Below are 14,663 nucleotides of genomic sequence, written 5' to 3'. Positions count from 1 at the left end.
CCCTGGCAGCTTGTGTCCCCCTCCCCAGCCCCATCACCCACCCATGTGATGAGGCCCCCAGGCCTCAGCCCTGCAGGCAGCCCTTTGATAGCAGGGCTGCCAGGCTTTTAGGCAAACCCTGCTCTGAGGTGGGGAGGGGGGTGGGGGGGGTGGGGGGGGTGGTGATGACTTTTCAGTGTCCCCCACTGCAGGAGGGCCATGGGTGGGGGCTCGCTGGCCACCACCTCCTTTCCCCCCAGGCCCAGGACACTGCTCAGCCCCAGGCCCTGACCTCCCAAGCCACTTGCTCTGCCACCCACCCCCCTTTCTATCGACTCCAAACAATGCACCTGGCAGTGGTGGATGAGTCAGGGCACAGCCCCCTCTGTTGTCCCAGCCCAGGGGCCCTTCAGCTGCCTCCTCCCCACCCAAACCACCCCTGGCATCCCCGCAGCCCCCCCCCAGGGACTGCTGCCAGCTCGCCTTCCCTGAGAAAGCAGGCACTTTCTCAGTGCCGGAAAGGCTGGAGTGCATGGGGGAGGGGCTTGGGTGAACCCCTGCTCCTCCTCCCTGGGTCCCTGGAGGTGTTGGCTGCACCCCTGGGGTGGTGGTTTGGGTGCTGGAGGTACTTGGCTGCACCCCTGGGGTAAGGCTCTGGGTGTCAAGAGTACCCTGGCTGTGCCCCTGGGGTGAACGTCTGGGTGTCAGGGGCCCCTGACTCTTTCCCCAGCATAGGGGTCTTGATGCCAGGGGATCCTGGCTGTGTCCCCAGGGTGGGGGCATGGGCATCAGAAGACTTTGTCTTATCTGACGAAGCACCTGCCCCCTTCTCAGGGGCCACTGGTGCTCTCTGCATCCCCGGGGAGCCAGGCTGCCCCTGTGGAGTCCCCTTGCTGGTCCCGGGTGCAGGCTGTGTCCCTGGTCCCTCAGTCCCAGCGCTGAGCTTGCCCCATGCGGGGCGTCCATGTCTGCAGTGGGGGGCTCGGCGGGGGCAGCCTGGCCCTCACTGCCATCCTGCGAAGAGGAGGCAAAGGGGAGCAGGTTTATGGGCGGAAGTGCAGCAGCAAGGGCCACCCGCCCTGTCCTCAAACCCCCCAGCTCACGGAGCCAAACTCAAGTACCCCAAAGGCAGAGACTGCCCACCAGGCAATCCTCCAGCACCTCCCAGCGCACCATGTTGCTCACCTCCTCCGGGGCTGGGTAGAGGCTCAGCCTTTCCTTCAGATTTTTCTGGGGAGAAAAGGGATTAGGGGGTCCACCCTGGCCACGTAGCCGGGTGAGATGGCACCCACAGGAGCACTGACCCCCTCCAGCATCGCTGCCCAGCCCTGCTGGCACCGTGCCCTGACACCGAGGGACTGGGTGCACCGGTGCCCCGGCCACGCAGCCGCCTCCTTCCTGGAGCAGGATCCGGGCGTGTGCGCGGCCGTACTATGTCACTGTCCAACGCCGTCTGGTCACGGAGGGCTGGCAGCTGGCCGGCAGCGTCCTGGAGATTCCCCTGGAGCGGGACAAGGAGAGGGATGGCAGCCCAGACACAGGAGCAGGATTGAAAAGGAGCATCCAAAAATTAACTTGGGCACAGGACAGAGGGATGCCAGGCAGGGTTGTGGCTGTGTTGCATGGGTAGATCTTTATCTCCTCTTCTTCTTAGCACCCATGTTTCTTTCTTTACAGCTGTTTAGTTAAAAAATGTCTTCGCGTCACTTTGGTTGGTGCATGCAGTTACCTCTTCAGCCTTGGGACACCCTTCCTGCTCTTCCCTCCTGGCACCCTTCACGCCGGGTGACACCCAGGGCCGTGGGGCAGGGGTAGCAGGGTGACACAGAGGCAGGGAGGGGGGGTGAGGGCCCAGCTGCCTCCTGGGGACACCGACAGCAGCTCACCATGCCAAGCGTCTCCTGGATCATCCGAATGTCCTCCTCCATGTGGGACTGCGCCGCCTTCATCCCGCCGATCTCCTCGAGGAGATCCTGGGAGAGCGCCACGGCCTGAGAGAGGGGAGTGGCGGGGGTGAGTCCCGGGGGCACTGCACTGCGGGCAGCACTTACCATTCATCACACCTTCAGCAGCCAAGAAGGGGCAGCAGCTCCCCAGAGACCCCCCCCAACCCTGCCCCGGGGGGGGCCCACTGCACAGCCCAAGTAAGCGGGGACAGATCCAGCCCTGCCTCCCCACACCAGGCTCTGTGCAAGACTACTGAAGCCGATCCAAAGGGCAAAGAGCTGCTGCCACCCTCTCAACCACAGCCTGGCCCGCGAGGGCAGCGGCAACCGCGGCTAACGAAGCGGGGAGTGATCAAGCAGGGGCCTGCTCCGAGGAGGGTGAGCTCAGCCACCCGGGGAAACCCTCCCTGCTGCCTTCTCCCTACATGTCCCAGCCCCAGCAGGATCCGGCCCTGCAGCACCCAAGGTGACCGTTTCCTTGAACCTGAGCTTATTTCTTCCCACTGGGGATGCTCACAGCCCCAAACAGCTCAGCGTTGTGCAGGATGAGGCCCCTCTCCGGTCCCCACCAGTGCTGGGTCTAGCCCTTGGGCAAGCCAAGGGGATTTGGGCTGGGAGATGAGGCCCATGAGGTGCTGATGGAGCCTCTCAGCTGCCTGAGGAGCGGGTGCCGTACCTGGCTGTGGCTCAGGAGTGGGGAAGGGAGGGATGGAGAGTGGTAGGGCTGGATCTCCACAGGTGCTGAGCCTTTGGCTGGTGGAGCCAAGGGCACCGGGTGCTGTACTGGACCCACGACTTGCTGATGGCAACTTGGGGAGAACCCAGAGCAAGTGGAGCAGCATTTCAGCCCCAGCTCTTTCTCCCCAAAACCCCATCCCTTTCCCACAGTGAAGCCCCACATACCACCTCGAGCTCAGGCTTAAACCAGACCTAAGGGCACCACAATGGTGGTGCAGACCCCAGAGGAGGGGGTGTCTCACGGGGGGGCACCCAGGGAACGAGGAAGAGCCTCTACCTTGGAGATGCTGCTCTCATTCTCTTCAGTCTTTGCCTTCATCTGCCCCGCGTCAGCAGCCACGGAGGCGTCCTGGGGAGTGCTCACAGTCCCCTGCAGCGGGTCCTTCGCAGGGGTGAGCGACTCTGTGCCTGGGCCTCCGCCCTGTCCCCCTTCTTCTCTCGGGGGTGCCTCGGGGGGCTGGTCCCGCCCCAGGAGGGGGGTCGGGCTGTGCCCTTGGCCCAGGGCAGGCAGGTCCTGCAGGCCCAGGTGCCTCAGCATGGCCTGCAGCAGGCTGTGCAGCGCCGGGAAGTTGACTGCCCCGACCTGGGGCGTCCCGATGGCGATGTCCAGCAGCTGCGACAGGCTGAGTGGGGCCATGGCTGCTGCCTTGCCTGACAGTCCGTTGCATCCTCATGGGGCTGGGCAGCGGGAGCCCCCAGCCTCCTCTCATAGCAGCAAGCCCAGGGCTGGGGACTCAGCCTACAGGGACAGAGAGAAAAGACCCAGGCCCTTCAGCATCGGGGGCTTTCTGGTGGGACCCTCAGCCCCCAAAGGCAGGCACGTGCCTCGCCCGCAGCTGTGCCCCGGCTGTGCTAACTTGCGTACACACAGGGACGCTCTCGGGGAGGTAAAGCCCTGAGGAGAGCACCTCCTCCCAGCCCGGGAACGGCCACCCAGCCCCAGCCTCCTGCAGTCCCTCCTCTACACATCTCCAGCCCAACCCCACTGCTGCCCAGGTGACACTCGGCAGCCCCTACCCCAGACACAAGCACGCTGGGCTCTTCCTTCTCTGGGGACAGACTCGAGGAGAAGACCTTGCGAGGCCTCTGGGAGACAGCGTGTGTCCTGCCACCAGGGCCGGGCCGGGAGGTCCAGCTCCATCAGAAATGGAGGCTTCGAAGTCCAAGCAAGAGCTGCCCTCCCTGTCACAGGCTACGATTCCCCTTCACTTGTCTAGAAACAAGCTCAGAGCATCTTCACCACCAGACTGGGGAAAACCAGCTGAAGAGAAAGCCCTTCGTCAGCTGCAGCCTCTGATGTCTCATTAATAGGAGACAGAGATGCCTGGGGAACTCTGTCAACACTGCTCAGGCAATGCAGGCTTGTCAATGCACACGATTTACAAAGCAGCCACAGCACACACGCTTTGGCCTGACAAATACAACTGGTGGCATCTCAGGGCTCTCCAAAGCCTTTGCCTCCATGAACACAGGCTCCTAGGGCTGCAAAGCGGGGCACAGCCATCCTCCTGCCCAGGGAACACGGGCAGAGCTGGGTGACGATGAGTTGGCAGGGGAGGGCTCACGATCACCACCCTGATCCTGCACCTCTCAGGGGCACAGGCCCAGCAGACCTACCTGAGCCAGCGGGGCAGGGCGCTGCGTCTCCTGCTCTCCTGGGAATGCTCTCCTGGGAACAAGGCTGCGGGGACTGAAAGTCAACAAGTCTGTGATTCAGACAGGCCAAGGGGAACCATTCCCTCCCAGAGGGATGAGGGCCTGGGTCTCCTCGGCAGAGCGAGAAGGGTCCTGCCCCGCTCTGGCAGCTGGGGATGGGGACGGAGGCTCAGACAGGCTTGTCCAGACCCGCACCCCTACCCCACCCCACGCACAGTGGCAGGGACTCTGCTCTGCAGAGTAAGTCTGGGGGCAAAGCACGGCTCCTCCTCCCTCTCCCTCAACTAGGGAGGAGGCTGGGTCCCCTCAGCCACTTGCAGTGGCCTCTGAAGCGATGCTCAGCCTCAGCCGAGGGCAGGAGGGGGTCTGCCTGCACACAGCGCTAGCGGCACGAGTGTTGGGGCAGCACGAACTTAGGCCCACCCATTGCTCAGAGAGAGCAAGTCCCCGGCAGCCCTCTCAAACCCCACAGGCAGCGCTGCGGAGCTCAGTGCGCCCCAGCACCGTGTCCCCACCACACCACGACATGAGGCTTGTTCCGCGGTGCTGAGCCAGGGGAGCGGTGGCCTGCGTGGGCACAGAGACACGAGTGATGCACAGCAGCGCCGCAGCTCAGGGAGAAGCACGCAGACATTCTCCTGCTCGGCATTTCGGGGAGTTTAAAGCTTGGCCGTCCCACTGTGACGCCCCTCCCGTGGAGCACGCCTGAAACGCGAAGGCGGCCTTACCTGGAGCTGCGTGTGCTCGCTGCCTTGTCCGGCACGGCGGCTGCCTGTGGCTGTGCTCCTGGGGAGGCTGCTGGCGGGCTGCAACCAAAAAGCATCCAATGTGGGAGAGCCAAGGAGGCGAGGAAAGACAAGATCCTCTCCCCCAATACCAGTTCCTGCCTGGCAGGGGAAAGCCTCTGTCCCACTCAGCTGTGGCAGGATTCAGCCTTTGGGCTGCAGGGGGAGCAAAGACACCTCAAAACCTCCCTCACCGCTGTTTCTCCTTGCTGCATCCACCCCTTCCCCTGGGCAGCACCAGCCCCAGCCAACACAGCCCTGCCCACGCCACAGGGCTCTCTGTCTGCAATTCGTTTCAGAGTCCCCTTCAGTGGCACAAGTCTGGACCTGGCTCCGTGTCGACTCAGCTGGAGGAGGTGCTTTGCCTCAACTAGGAGGAAGGAAGGGGAATGAAGGCAGCAACGAGGAGCACAGGGAGGAGCTCGTGGGGGTGTGCTGATCCAGGACAGCTCCGCGGGACCCACGGCACTGTGTGTCCTCTTGGCTACAACCGGCAGGAGAGCCCAGAGGTGGGAGGGGACTGCGCGCTGGATCACTGGGACACAGCCCCACGTTATTACCCCAACCCGAGACAAGACAGTGCTTAAAATTCATTTCTCAGATCCGAGCCCAGGGTTTCTGAGAGCTCCTGCTGGAGCAGCTACACGCGGAGCAGATGGGAGCGCTGCGGCCATCAACCACGCCTTTACCTGACAGGAGAGCCGGGATTCAGCCCTTCGCCTGGGACTTCGGAGGGCTTGGCGGTCCTCTCCTGGGCCTTCGCCTGCGCTTGGGCTTTTTTCCGAGCCAAGGCAGCACTCAGCCAGTCCTCCTCCTCCTCCACCGGGTCAGTTTTAGCGGCTGCCTCCTCTGCAGCCAGGAGCTGTCTGGCGGGGCCGGGCTGCCCAGCTGCGGCAGGGCTGGGGGAGCTCCCTGCAGGACTGGCCTTTGCTGGAGACGACAGCTCCAAATCAAAAAATTCTTCACGTTTCAAGCCCAGCCAGCCACTTCTATTTCTGCGGCCCCATGCGGGGTTCTGGCTGGCTGACAGAGGCGCTTTGGAGAGGGGCTCTGCTTTAAGTTTGTTGTTCTTCTCAGCTGAAAACCTGCTGTGAGGAGAAGCAGTCGCATCCCTGTCTGCGAAGGGACACCGGGGACCCTGCCCGCTCTGCTGCAGGGGCAGCGTGCCCGCTGGCTGCAGCTACAGACACACAGAGAGCACAATACCTCAGAGGCTGCCTTCTCGCCGGCCGGCCCTTGGCTGTGGAGGCCACCGTGGGCTGGTATGCTCCAAACACAAAATCGTCCTTGTGCCGACCCTCTTCCTTCTCTGTTCAGACAAGCGGCCTTGAGTCAGCGCCCAGAGGAGCAGCCAACGGCAAAGACTCCAGCCCTCCTCCTCCTCCCCCCCTGCAATTCCCACTGACAGTGCTGCCTCTGGGAAAACACCGCTGGAAACGTCTTGCCCAGAAACCGGCGAGCAAGGGGCCTCCTAGAGTGGCTGTGAAAAACTTTTGTTGGGAATCAGCCCACGGCCAAAGGCAGCCAAGTTACAGCTCCTGTGCAAATGCTGCCAGGCTGCCGCGAGGGCAGAAGGGCATTTCCCCTGTAAGGGCAGTAGAAATCAATCTTGCTCGCCCAGGCCAACGCTGCCACCTCTGCAGCCCTTCCCAGCGTCCCTGGCTCTGCTCACCCAGCTGCTTTTGGTACTCCTTCGCCAGTTTGACCTCCCGGCGCTCTCCCAGGGTTCTGGTCATGGAGCCTCGTCCCAGCAACTCATCCAGCTTGGCGCGGGCTGGCCGGACCTCCTCTCTGTTGGGGACACAGCGGCAGATGGGTTTCTCCCGCAGGCAGGGCTGGTCCTCCTCACACAGCCTTGCCAGCCTGCTCTGCCTCTTCTCTGCCACACAAGGCTGCTCCTGCCCCTTTTGGGGACCCACAGGCACAAGCTCAGCATCCCCCACCCACCATGGTGGCACCATCTCAAGACACAAGCCATCCCCCTCCTTTACTCCCGCCGCCCCTTCACCGCCCTTACTCTTCTGCCTTCTTGCCCTGCCTGCCAGCTCTTCCTGGGCCACTGCCAAGTCCCAGGGCAGCCATCAGGTCGTCACTGTCCTCTTCAAAGGTGAGCTCCTTCCGCTTCCACACTGGGGTCGCGGTGCACAGGGGCGTCTGGGCTGCAGGTGGCTCTGTGGGCGGGATCACACATGGTACGAGGTTTGAGCTGGGCTTGGGGCTTGTCTCTTTTTTTTTTCCTCCCTCCCAACAAGAGATCAGAGCAGCCCTGCCTGCTCTTATCTCTCAGGACCGTTTACAGAGCCACTTTTAAATAGCTCTTTTCAGTGACCAAATCTCACAGCAAGTGACAAAGTGGCAACGTGCTACTGCCTGGTCCGTGGCCACTGATGGGACATTGCTGGGTGTCACTGACACTGGGGTTTCCAGCTCTGGTGGACACGAGCATCTTCTTCAGCTTTGCAAGTTTCCATTCAGACAATTGCTCCCCACCTTCGCCCAAAGTCCCTCTTCCACCAACGCACCTTAGTCCTTGCCCCAACCCACCAGCTGCTACTCGTGTCCAGAGGGGATTTTTCAGGGTGAAAGGAGATTTGAGGGGACTACCAGACCCATTGGCATCCCTGCTGCAGCAGCAAGAGAGACGAGTGACTGTAACACGGTCACAGTGCAGCTGGACCCCACCCAGAGGTGCAACTGTGCTTTGGGGTGGACCAGCGACGCCCTCAGCCACCCAAATCCTGACCCAGAACACCGGTTCTCGTCTGGCCGTGTGCAGAACAGGCTGGATGAGGTCCAAGGGAAGAGCTGAGGCTCCATTCCCAGAAAGGAAACGTCAGTTCTGTAACCTGTAGCACCTTTCACAGTTGTCTTCCCTGGCCCAGAACTGGGTCTCGACGCTCCCAGCAGATCCGCTTCCAGGTCGTCCAAACCCTGGAAAGCAACAGCACGGCGACGGGAGCAGGGCGAGTGCTACTCCTGCCTCAGCGCTGCTTCTCCCTTCGGAGGTTGGTGCTGGAGGCCACGGCTGCAGCCCACACGGGGCTCAGACTAAGGGTATTTCTGCACTGACCTTCAGGCTCTGCAGCAGACCTTGAGGCTCTCCGCCGGAGGCACTGGAGCCCTGCACGCCAAGGAGGGCGGAGATCAGAGACAAGGAGACTTTGGAAACTCCTCACCCCTCGCTTCCATGCTCCACCCCCCGGTTTTCCTCATTGTTTGGAATGGGAGAATACACGCCCAGCTCCTCCTGGTGTGCCCCTCACTGGAAACCCCCCGTGCCTTGATTCCTTTGCTGACATCCTACTGCCTCTGGGAGAAGCGTCAGCAACACCCAGGCTGGTGCTTTGGGTGAGGGTCCTTCCTGTGACGCTTCCTCCCAAGAGCGCCCAGCAGGGCTGGGCTGCAGCACGACGTGCCCCCCTGGCTTTGCTCCAGCCCACCCAGGGCACCCTCAAGCCCTTCTCCCACCAGCCACCCGCTCCCCTGGCCCAGCTCCCCCACAGCCACACCACAGAGGGGTCACCTCTTCAGCTAGACCTCACGGTTCCCCCCGATATCCCACTGCTGACTTGCCTGGGGTGACACCAGGGGCAAGCCTGGCCCAGCTCAGTCCCAGCCCTCAGGATACCCAGGCTCTCTCCCAAAATTCGGGCTCACCTCTGCAGCTTCCACGCCCTCTGCAGGGAATCTGTCAAAGAAATCCTCCGCTACACGGGACCTGTGACACGAGCCCGGGGGTCAGCAACAGCACCCGGGAGCGTTGGGGACAGCCAGGCCAGGTGGCAGCAGGCGGAGGGGACCACGCGGGCACACCGCGGCAGCCACGTCGTGCGACAGAAAAGGAGGCGAAAATAGCACCCGCATAAAAGATGGGAGTGCTGGGACTGCTGCAGTTAAGCGAGCAACTCTCCTAAGGCAGATGTACAGGAGATGTACCGGGCTGGGCGCACCCAGCTCTCGCTGGAAAGCTGCAGGCTCTGGGCTCCCAGTTCCCAAAGGCATCGCCAGTAACTCGCCTTCCCGGGCACTCGCTGTCGGGGCAGGGAGCGAGGGGGAGAAGCCGAGGACCTGGGGCAGGTCACAAGGACCTGGGGAGCACAGGGAGATCTCCAAGAGCAAGAGGCTGTGTCTGAAAGGCACTCACTTCTGGCTGGCCGGCGAGCTGGTGCCCCGGGCTCTCCCACTGCGGCCCTTGGCCAGCCAGGAAGTTCTTGTAGAATTCACAGGGCTTTCGTCTGGAAACAAGACAGGGAGACGTGAGGATGATGGACACGGGCATATTCCTGACCTGGGCACCCCAAAGGGGGATTTGCTGTCTCCCCAAGGGACACAGAGGCTTTTAATCAGAGGCAAACTTCACTGGGCCTCCCCAAGCTGACGTCCAGCCTATTCAATGGCCTCTGACTCTGGGAAACCCTGCTTGCTGCTTCCTCCCCCTCAGAGATCACTGGCTGTTGCACCAGCACCTCCCGCTCCCAGCAGGGGACTAAGAGCACAAGGATGCTGCCCTTTCAGCTGCAGAAAAGGTTCCTTTTACCGTCCTCGAATCCCAGGAGGTCACTAAGCAGATCATCGACAGACTCTGAAACCAGACAAACTAAAGGTGTTGAGGCAGGGGAGCTCACCACGCAGGTGCAGAAAAGCTCCCAGTTTCAGTATGCCTTGCTCTTCTGAAAGCCCCCAAGCATACAGGTTTGGGCTCAAGCACCACCAGCCTAAGGCCTTCCTAGAGAGAACTGCCAGGACCTGACCCAGTACTGGGCGGAGAAAAGATTGCGCTTCACCTAGCCACAAAGGAGATCTCTCTACCGAGGAGCCAGCGGCTTCCTGTTCAGTCTCTGGCCACAAGCAGCCCTTCCTCTGGGAGCTCTCGCCCCACAGTGGCTCAGAGGCCCTGGGCAACCCCAAAAGCGCCGCTTCAATTACCAGGGGCTGCAAGAGGCCCCCAAACAGGCACCTGGGCGTCAGGTGAGGCGGAGAACTGAACTAACGACATCTATTCTGCTCTGGACTGGGGAAAGCCCGCAGGAAAGGGCTGTAGCACCCCGGTAAGCAAAGCCCCTCGGATGGCAGAGGCAGGTCAACGTCTCTGCTTCAGGGATGAGACGACGCACCCAACTGCAGCTCTCAGCCAAGGACCAGGAACCACCGCCGCAGCCAGGACCCCCACCTGATCCCGCTGCCCCCCGCCTCCGGCCCCGCGTTCCCGCAGAACAAAGCGCCTACGGACAGCGAAGGGAACGCGCCCCAGGCTACGTACCGCCGAAACTTCTCCGGGGTTTTGTAGCCTACGGAGAGACACAAATTCCCTCATGAGAAAAGGGCGCGGGGCTGGCCGGGTCCTGCTCCAACCCCGCCGGAGCCAGGGGCACGGTTCTCCAGAGCACCCCACAAGCAACACCGAAGCCCCCCCGCCCCCCTCCCGGCCCCGCCGCTCGGGAAACGGCCCCTGAACCGCCGGAACCCCGAGACATTCCCAACTGCAGCGGCAGCGGCGAGCACAGCCCCTCCCGCCCCCCGCGGGGTCCCTCCTGCCCCCCCCAGAGGGGCCGGAGCAGCACAGCCGCATTGCCCGGGCCCGCCTCAGCACCCCCCGCACTCACCACCGCGCCGCCCCGGCCTTCCCCTGCTCTCCCGCCGCCTTCCCGGCTCCTCCCGCTCTCCGCCGCTCCCCGCAGGGACACAAGGGTCTCCTCAGCGGCCGGCCCGGCCCGCGGCACCCCCCGTTACCTCTGGCCCACGCGATCTCCTGCTCCTGCCGGGGCCCCTCTCCGCCTCCGCGCTGCTCCGCCTCGCCCGGCCGCTCGGAACAAGGCTCTGGCGCTGCAAAAGAGCCCCGCAGGGAGCGAGTCCCGCCTGTTACTGATTACTTGTAATTTAGTGGGAAATAACCACTTCTCAAGTTTTAGTGGTCAGTAAAAACTTAATAGCAAGCGGCAAGTGAGCAAAACAGCGCTGGGTGTGCCGGGAGTCTCTGCTCTACCAGCACACACACCTCACAGGACAGAGCTGAGTCCCTTTATAGTGTAGGCTTCATCCATATTCATGATGGGCGTACCCTGAGGGGTCTGCAAAGTTGTAAACAAGGTTCGCGGGCTTTTCTCCGGTTTTCGCGGGCTTTTCTCAGGTTTCCATCAGAGAAGGGGGGATGACTCAGCACAGGTGTTTTTGGAGTGGCTTGAAGATGGGGGCCATTTTAGCTCCCTTCTAACAACTGATTTTAACAATAGAAACTATATACATATATCTTATTTCTTATTTACAGAAGAGAATTACAAAACTGTTCGGCCACAACATCCTGACTACAACTTCTTTTTCCCCTTGAGATTTGAATAACAAATACCATATATGTTTTATTACAATTCCCCCCTTTTAACTAATTTTGTTTTTCAAATCTCCTTAACACATCAGAAACTTGTTAAATATACATGGTTCGAAAGTTAACCCAATTAATAATAACACTAGGGGCCTCATAAAATGGGGGCTTAACATCAAAATTGCGATTCCTCCCACAGCCCAAATGACTACTATAGTGAGGAGAGTTGGTGGGTTCATCTTCCAATTACTAGCTAATTGTACAAACGTGTCCCCTTTCTGTCTTGCGACAGGATTTGCATGCTCAGATCTTTTCCTTCCCCATGCTTTCCAGTTCTCCTTGCCACAACAATCACCTGAACTGGTTGCTTCGAGGCCTTTCTTATTTTCCCCTCTCCATACGTCTCTGCCTCCTCCGCCTACTCTATTCCTTAGAGCAGCGGGGCTTTCCATCTTCTCGGCAGCAGTCGTATTCTTTGGGGTTAGGGTCTCGTTGTCGACACCTAAACGCCTCCCAGTTCCGGGCTTTCACTTGTGGGATCGTACGGGGCACTTGGAGTATTTGGAATTTGCAAAGAGTTTGTACTATATTCACGTTATGGGGCTTAGGTTCATTGGTATGCACACACCCTTTTTCAGGATTTATCCCTTTTATAAATATAGTCCACCACTCATGGGACTCCTTTACAATTTTTCCTGTTGATACCCCCACTCGTAAGGTTTGACTGGTTAATTTTCTTTCTCTTATATAGCACTGGTCACAGTATTCCTCTGGGGAATAGCCGTGGACGCAGTGCGCCCACCAACTTTCCTCACCAATAGTGCATTTAAAACTCACAAAAGGGTAACAAACACAGTTAGGGGTTTTACAAAACTCATTTAGTCCTTCTTCTTTCGCAACACTAGCTTCAGATCTCCTGATGTTTCAGCTACTTCCCAGTGATCAGGCGTTAAGGGTCCTTTCACTCTGGTAGCATGAGTCCATCCCTTTTCAGCAGTCCGGACAGCAGTCTCTGTTGTGAGTATAACAAGAAACGGTCCCTCCCAACGAGGGGTAAGAGAGGATTCTTTCCAAGTTTTTATTAACACCTTGTCTCCGGGTCTTATGGAGTGCATACCAATTTCTAATGGAGGTCTCTGTACTACCATCCCTTTTTTGCGTAGTTCTGTTATAAATGCCGAGGCAGAGCCGAAAATATCTTTTATAAATTTATTTGCAATAAGAACAAGTAAAAAAAAAATTGGCACGCCGGGGGGCAGGGGGGGCTTCCTGCTCCGGGTAGCACCGGGTGGTGCTACGTCACTCTCTTTTATAGTCCCATCTTCACACACGCAGCAGGGTCCCTCAAACTTTCCCGGGCTTTCTGGTGTGGCTGGGGCTCCTGGCAGGGATTCCTCCAACCATATTTCACCTGCACAATCCGGTGTTGCTGGGGACTTCTGACAGGGGTCCCGCCAGTAATTTTCCACCTGCTTAGCATCTGTCACTGAGGAAAAAAACCCTCCAAACCCCTTTTAACAATCAAACTATGACAAATCTCCTTTAACTTATGTACATGGTAAACTCTTAACAAAGTCATCATATTTTAACACGAATCACCACCATATTCTTCACAATCCCTCACCTTTTGTTTTATTAAATTGATTCGTGTTTCGGTTTCAAAACGTGCTAGGGTCTGTTGTATGGGATTTGGGTGTTCTGTTTTCTTTATTTTAACTATCATTAGTGGGTGTATCTTTCCTCCTTTGGCTAATTCAGGATCCATTGGTATTGCAGAGATTTGCATCCCTTGAACGACTGAATGAATCAATCTAATAAAACATGGATGGTATCATACATGGTATAAACATTAGGGCAGCAAATGCACACAACAGGTAAAATAAAAGCTGTTTTACCCACGGGGCTCCAGGTAACCAGGACCATAGATCGCCATTCCAGCCACTCCATGTTTGGACAGGGACATGAGCCAGTTTTCTGATATCTGTGGTCAATTGAAGGACCACTTCTCCTACATCATCTATTTCTAGGCAACAATTGGAGACATTTGATTTTCCACATACCCCTCCCTCTTCAGCGAGCAGGTAGTCCAGGACCACGCGATGTTGGAGGATCGCAGTGCGCATCTGTTGAGCTAAAAGATCTATGGCATTAGCAGTTTTATTCGTAATGATTTCTAAAACTGCTTGCAGTCTAATGATACGATTTACATTATAAATTGGTTCTCTTGCCCCTGATATTGGTTCATTAGGGTTCCAGGAGGCAGGTCCATAGTGTTTAATTATTCTCTCATGAGGCCACTCATTTTCCCCCCACGTTTGTGTTCCACCTATTTTGAAATCAATGGATCGCTTTCGACGGGTAATACTCTTATTTCCTAATTTATCATATAATTTTATTCCTAATTGGGGGCCATCCGCCTCTGGAAGAAGGAAAAATAGAGGTCGGATAATCCCTATATAGCAAATTCCTGACCAGTTCATTGGTAATTGTTTGTAGGCAGTATGTCCGCATATCCAATAGTGGCCTTTTTTTGCCTTTGTACCTTTGGCAAATGGTCCCTCTGCAGTCCTTGGGGTTTGAAAATAAGTCGTATTTTTGTCACCCAAAGCGCTGAAAACCTCGTTTAAATTATTATTTATCCGTATAGTACAATACCAGGACCCAGTGTCATTTTTCCATTCGCAAGTTTGATTATAAAAATCGTTTCCTCGTAGTTTGGCATATTCAGTTTCATTTTTGTCTGACCAGAACCCTTTGAATCCTTTGCTGCATCCTTGTTCATTAAGCCACAACCATATATAGATACCTCTATCTTTGTTAATTAATTTATGTGTAAGCGTCCATTGACACTTACTCTCTCCCACATTAACTCCTCCTTTCTGAGTTCGGTTCAGACAAAATTTACCCTTGTTAGGAAATTGAACTGGCCATTTTTCACTATCTTCCCAGGTAGTATTATTAACATCACTATAGTTACTTACAATTTGTGATGGGGAAAGTGGCACAGAAACCCACAGCCAACTTGACAATCCCAAAGGTCCCCCACAAACCCAGCAATGACTTAAATTGAAAGTTTTACTTATAGTTTTTGCTAACAGAACAAACTCATTCTCTTCAAAGGGGTCATATAAGCTGGTAGCGTTTTGACCCTTTTTAGCCATCACGAGGCCAACACACAAAATGAGGGGAAAAAGCCAGTCGCCATAGTGAGGTCCGGTATGGCACGTTTTTCTGTTTATCCCT

The 14,663-nt window shown here is 57.7% G+C and overlaps 1 protein-coding gene across 1 annotated transcript; it reads right to left on the bottom strand.

Moving 5' to 3' along the window:
- Nucleotides 1–4,139: 4,139 nt before the first annotated feature.
- Nucleotides 4,140–13,931, bottom strand: LOC141932981 (uncharacterized). The gene is made up of 18 exons (XM_074847230.1): nt 13,893–13,931; nt 13,351–13,543; nt 10,835–10,927; nt 10,275–10,392; nt 9,730–10,061; nt 9,642–9,686; nt 9,491–9,590; nt 9,249–9,440; nt 8,762–8,822; nt 8,175–8,225; nt 7,960–8,035; nt 7,122–7,275; nt 6,777–6,895; nt 6,311–6,413; nt 5,794–6,189; nt 5,048–5,125; nt 4,281–4,468; nt 4,140–4,171 (listed from the first exon to the last, which is right to left on the bottom strand). The coding sequence occupies exons 1-18, from the start codon at nt 13,929–13,931 to the stop codon at nt 4,140–4,142; spliced, it is 2,370 nt and encodes a 789-aa protein (XP_074703331.1).
- Nucleotides 13,932–14,663: the final 732 nt, after the last annotated feature.

The sequence above is a fragment of the Strix aluco genome, chromosome 21 (genome assembly GCF_031877795.1).
Source record: "Strix aluco isolate bStrAlu1 chromosome 21, bStrAlu1.hap1, whole genome shotgun sequence".
NCBI classification, from domain to species: domain Eukaryota; kingdom Metazoa; phylum Chordata; class Aves; order Strigiformes; family Strigidae; genus Strix; species Strix aluco.
Note: the sequence above shows the minus strand (reverse complement) of the source record. Positions and strands in the feature narration are given on the sequence as shown.

Bases quoted from the DNA above. Each gene is read 5' to 3' on its own strand.
- LOC141932981 (XM_074847230.1), bottom strand. From the start codon at position 13,931: ATGCGGACATACTGCCTACAAACAATTACCAATGAACTG. The intron at 6,896-7,121 runs GTAAGGGCGGTG...TGTCCCCAACAG, and splicing joins CAGGGCAAGAAGGCAGAAGA to AGAGGAGGTCCGGCCAGCCC. The intron at 6,414-6,776 runs GTGAGCAGAGCC...TTGTCTGAACAG, and splicing joins GGAGTACCAAAAGCAGCTGG to AGAAGGAAGAGGGTCGGCAC.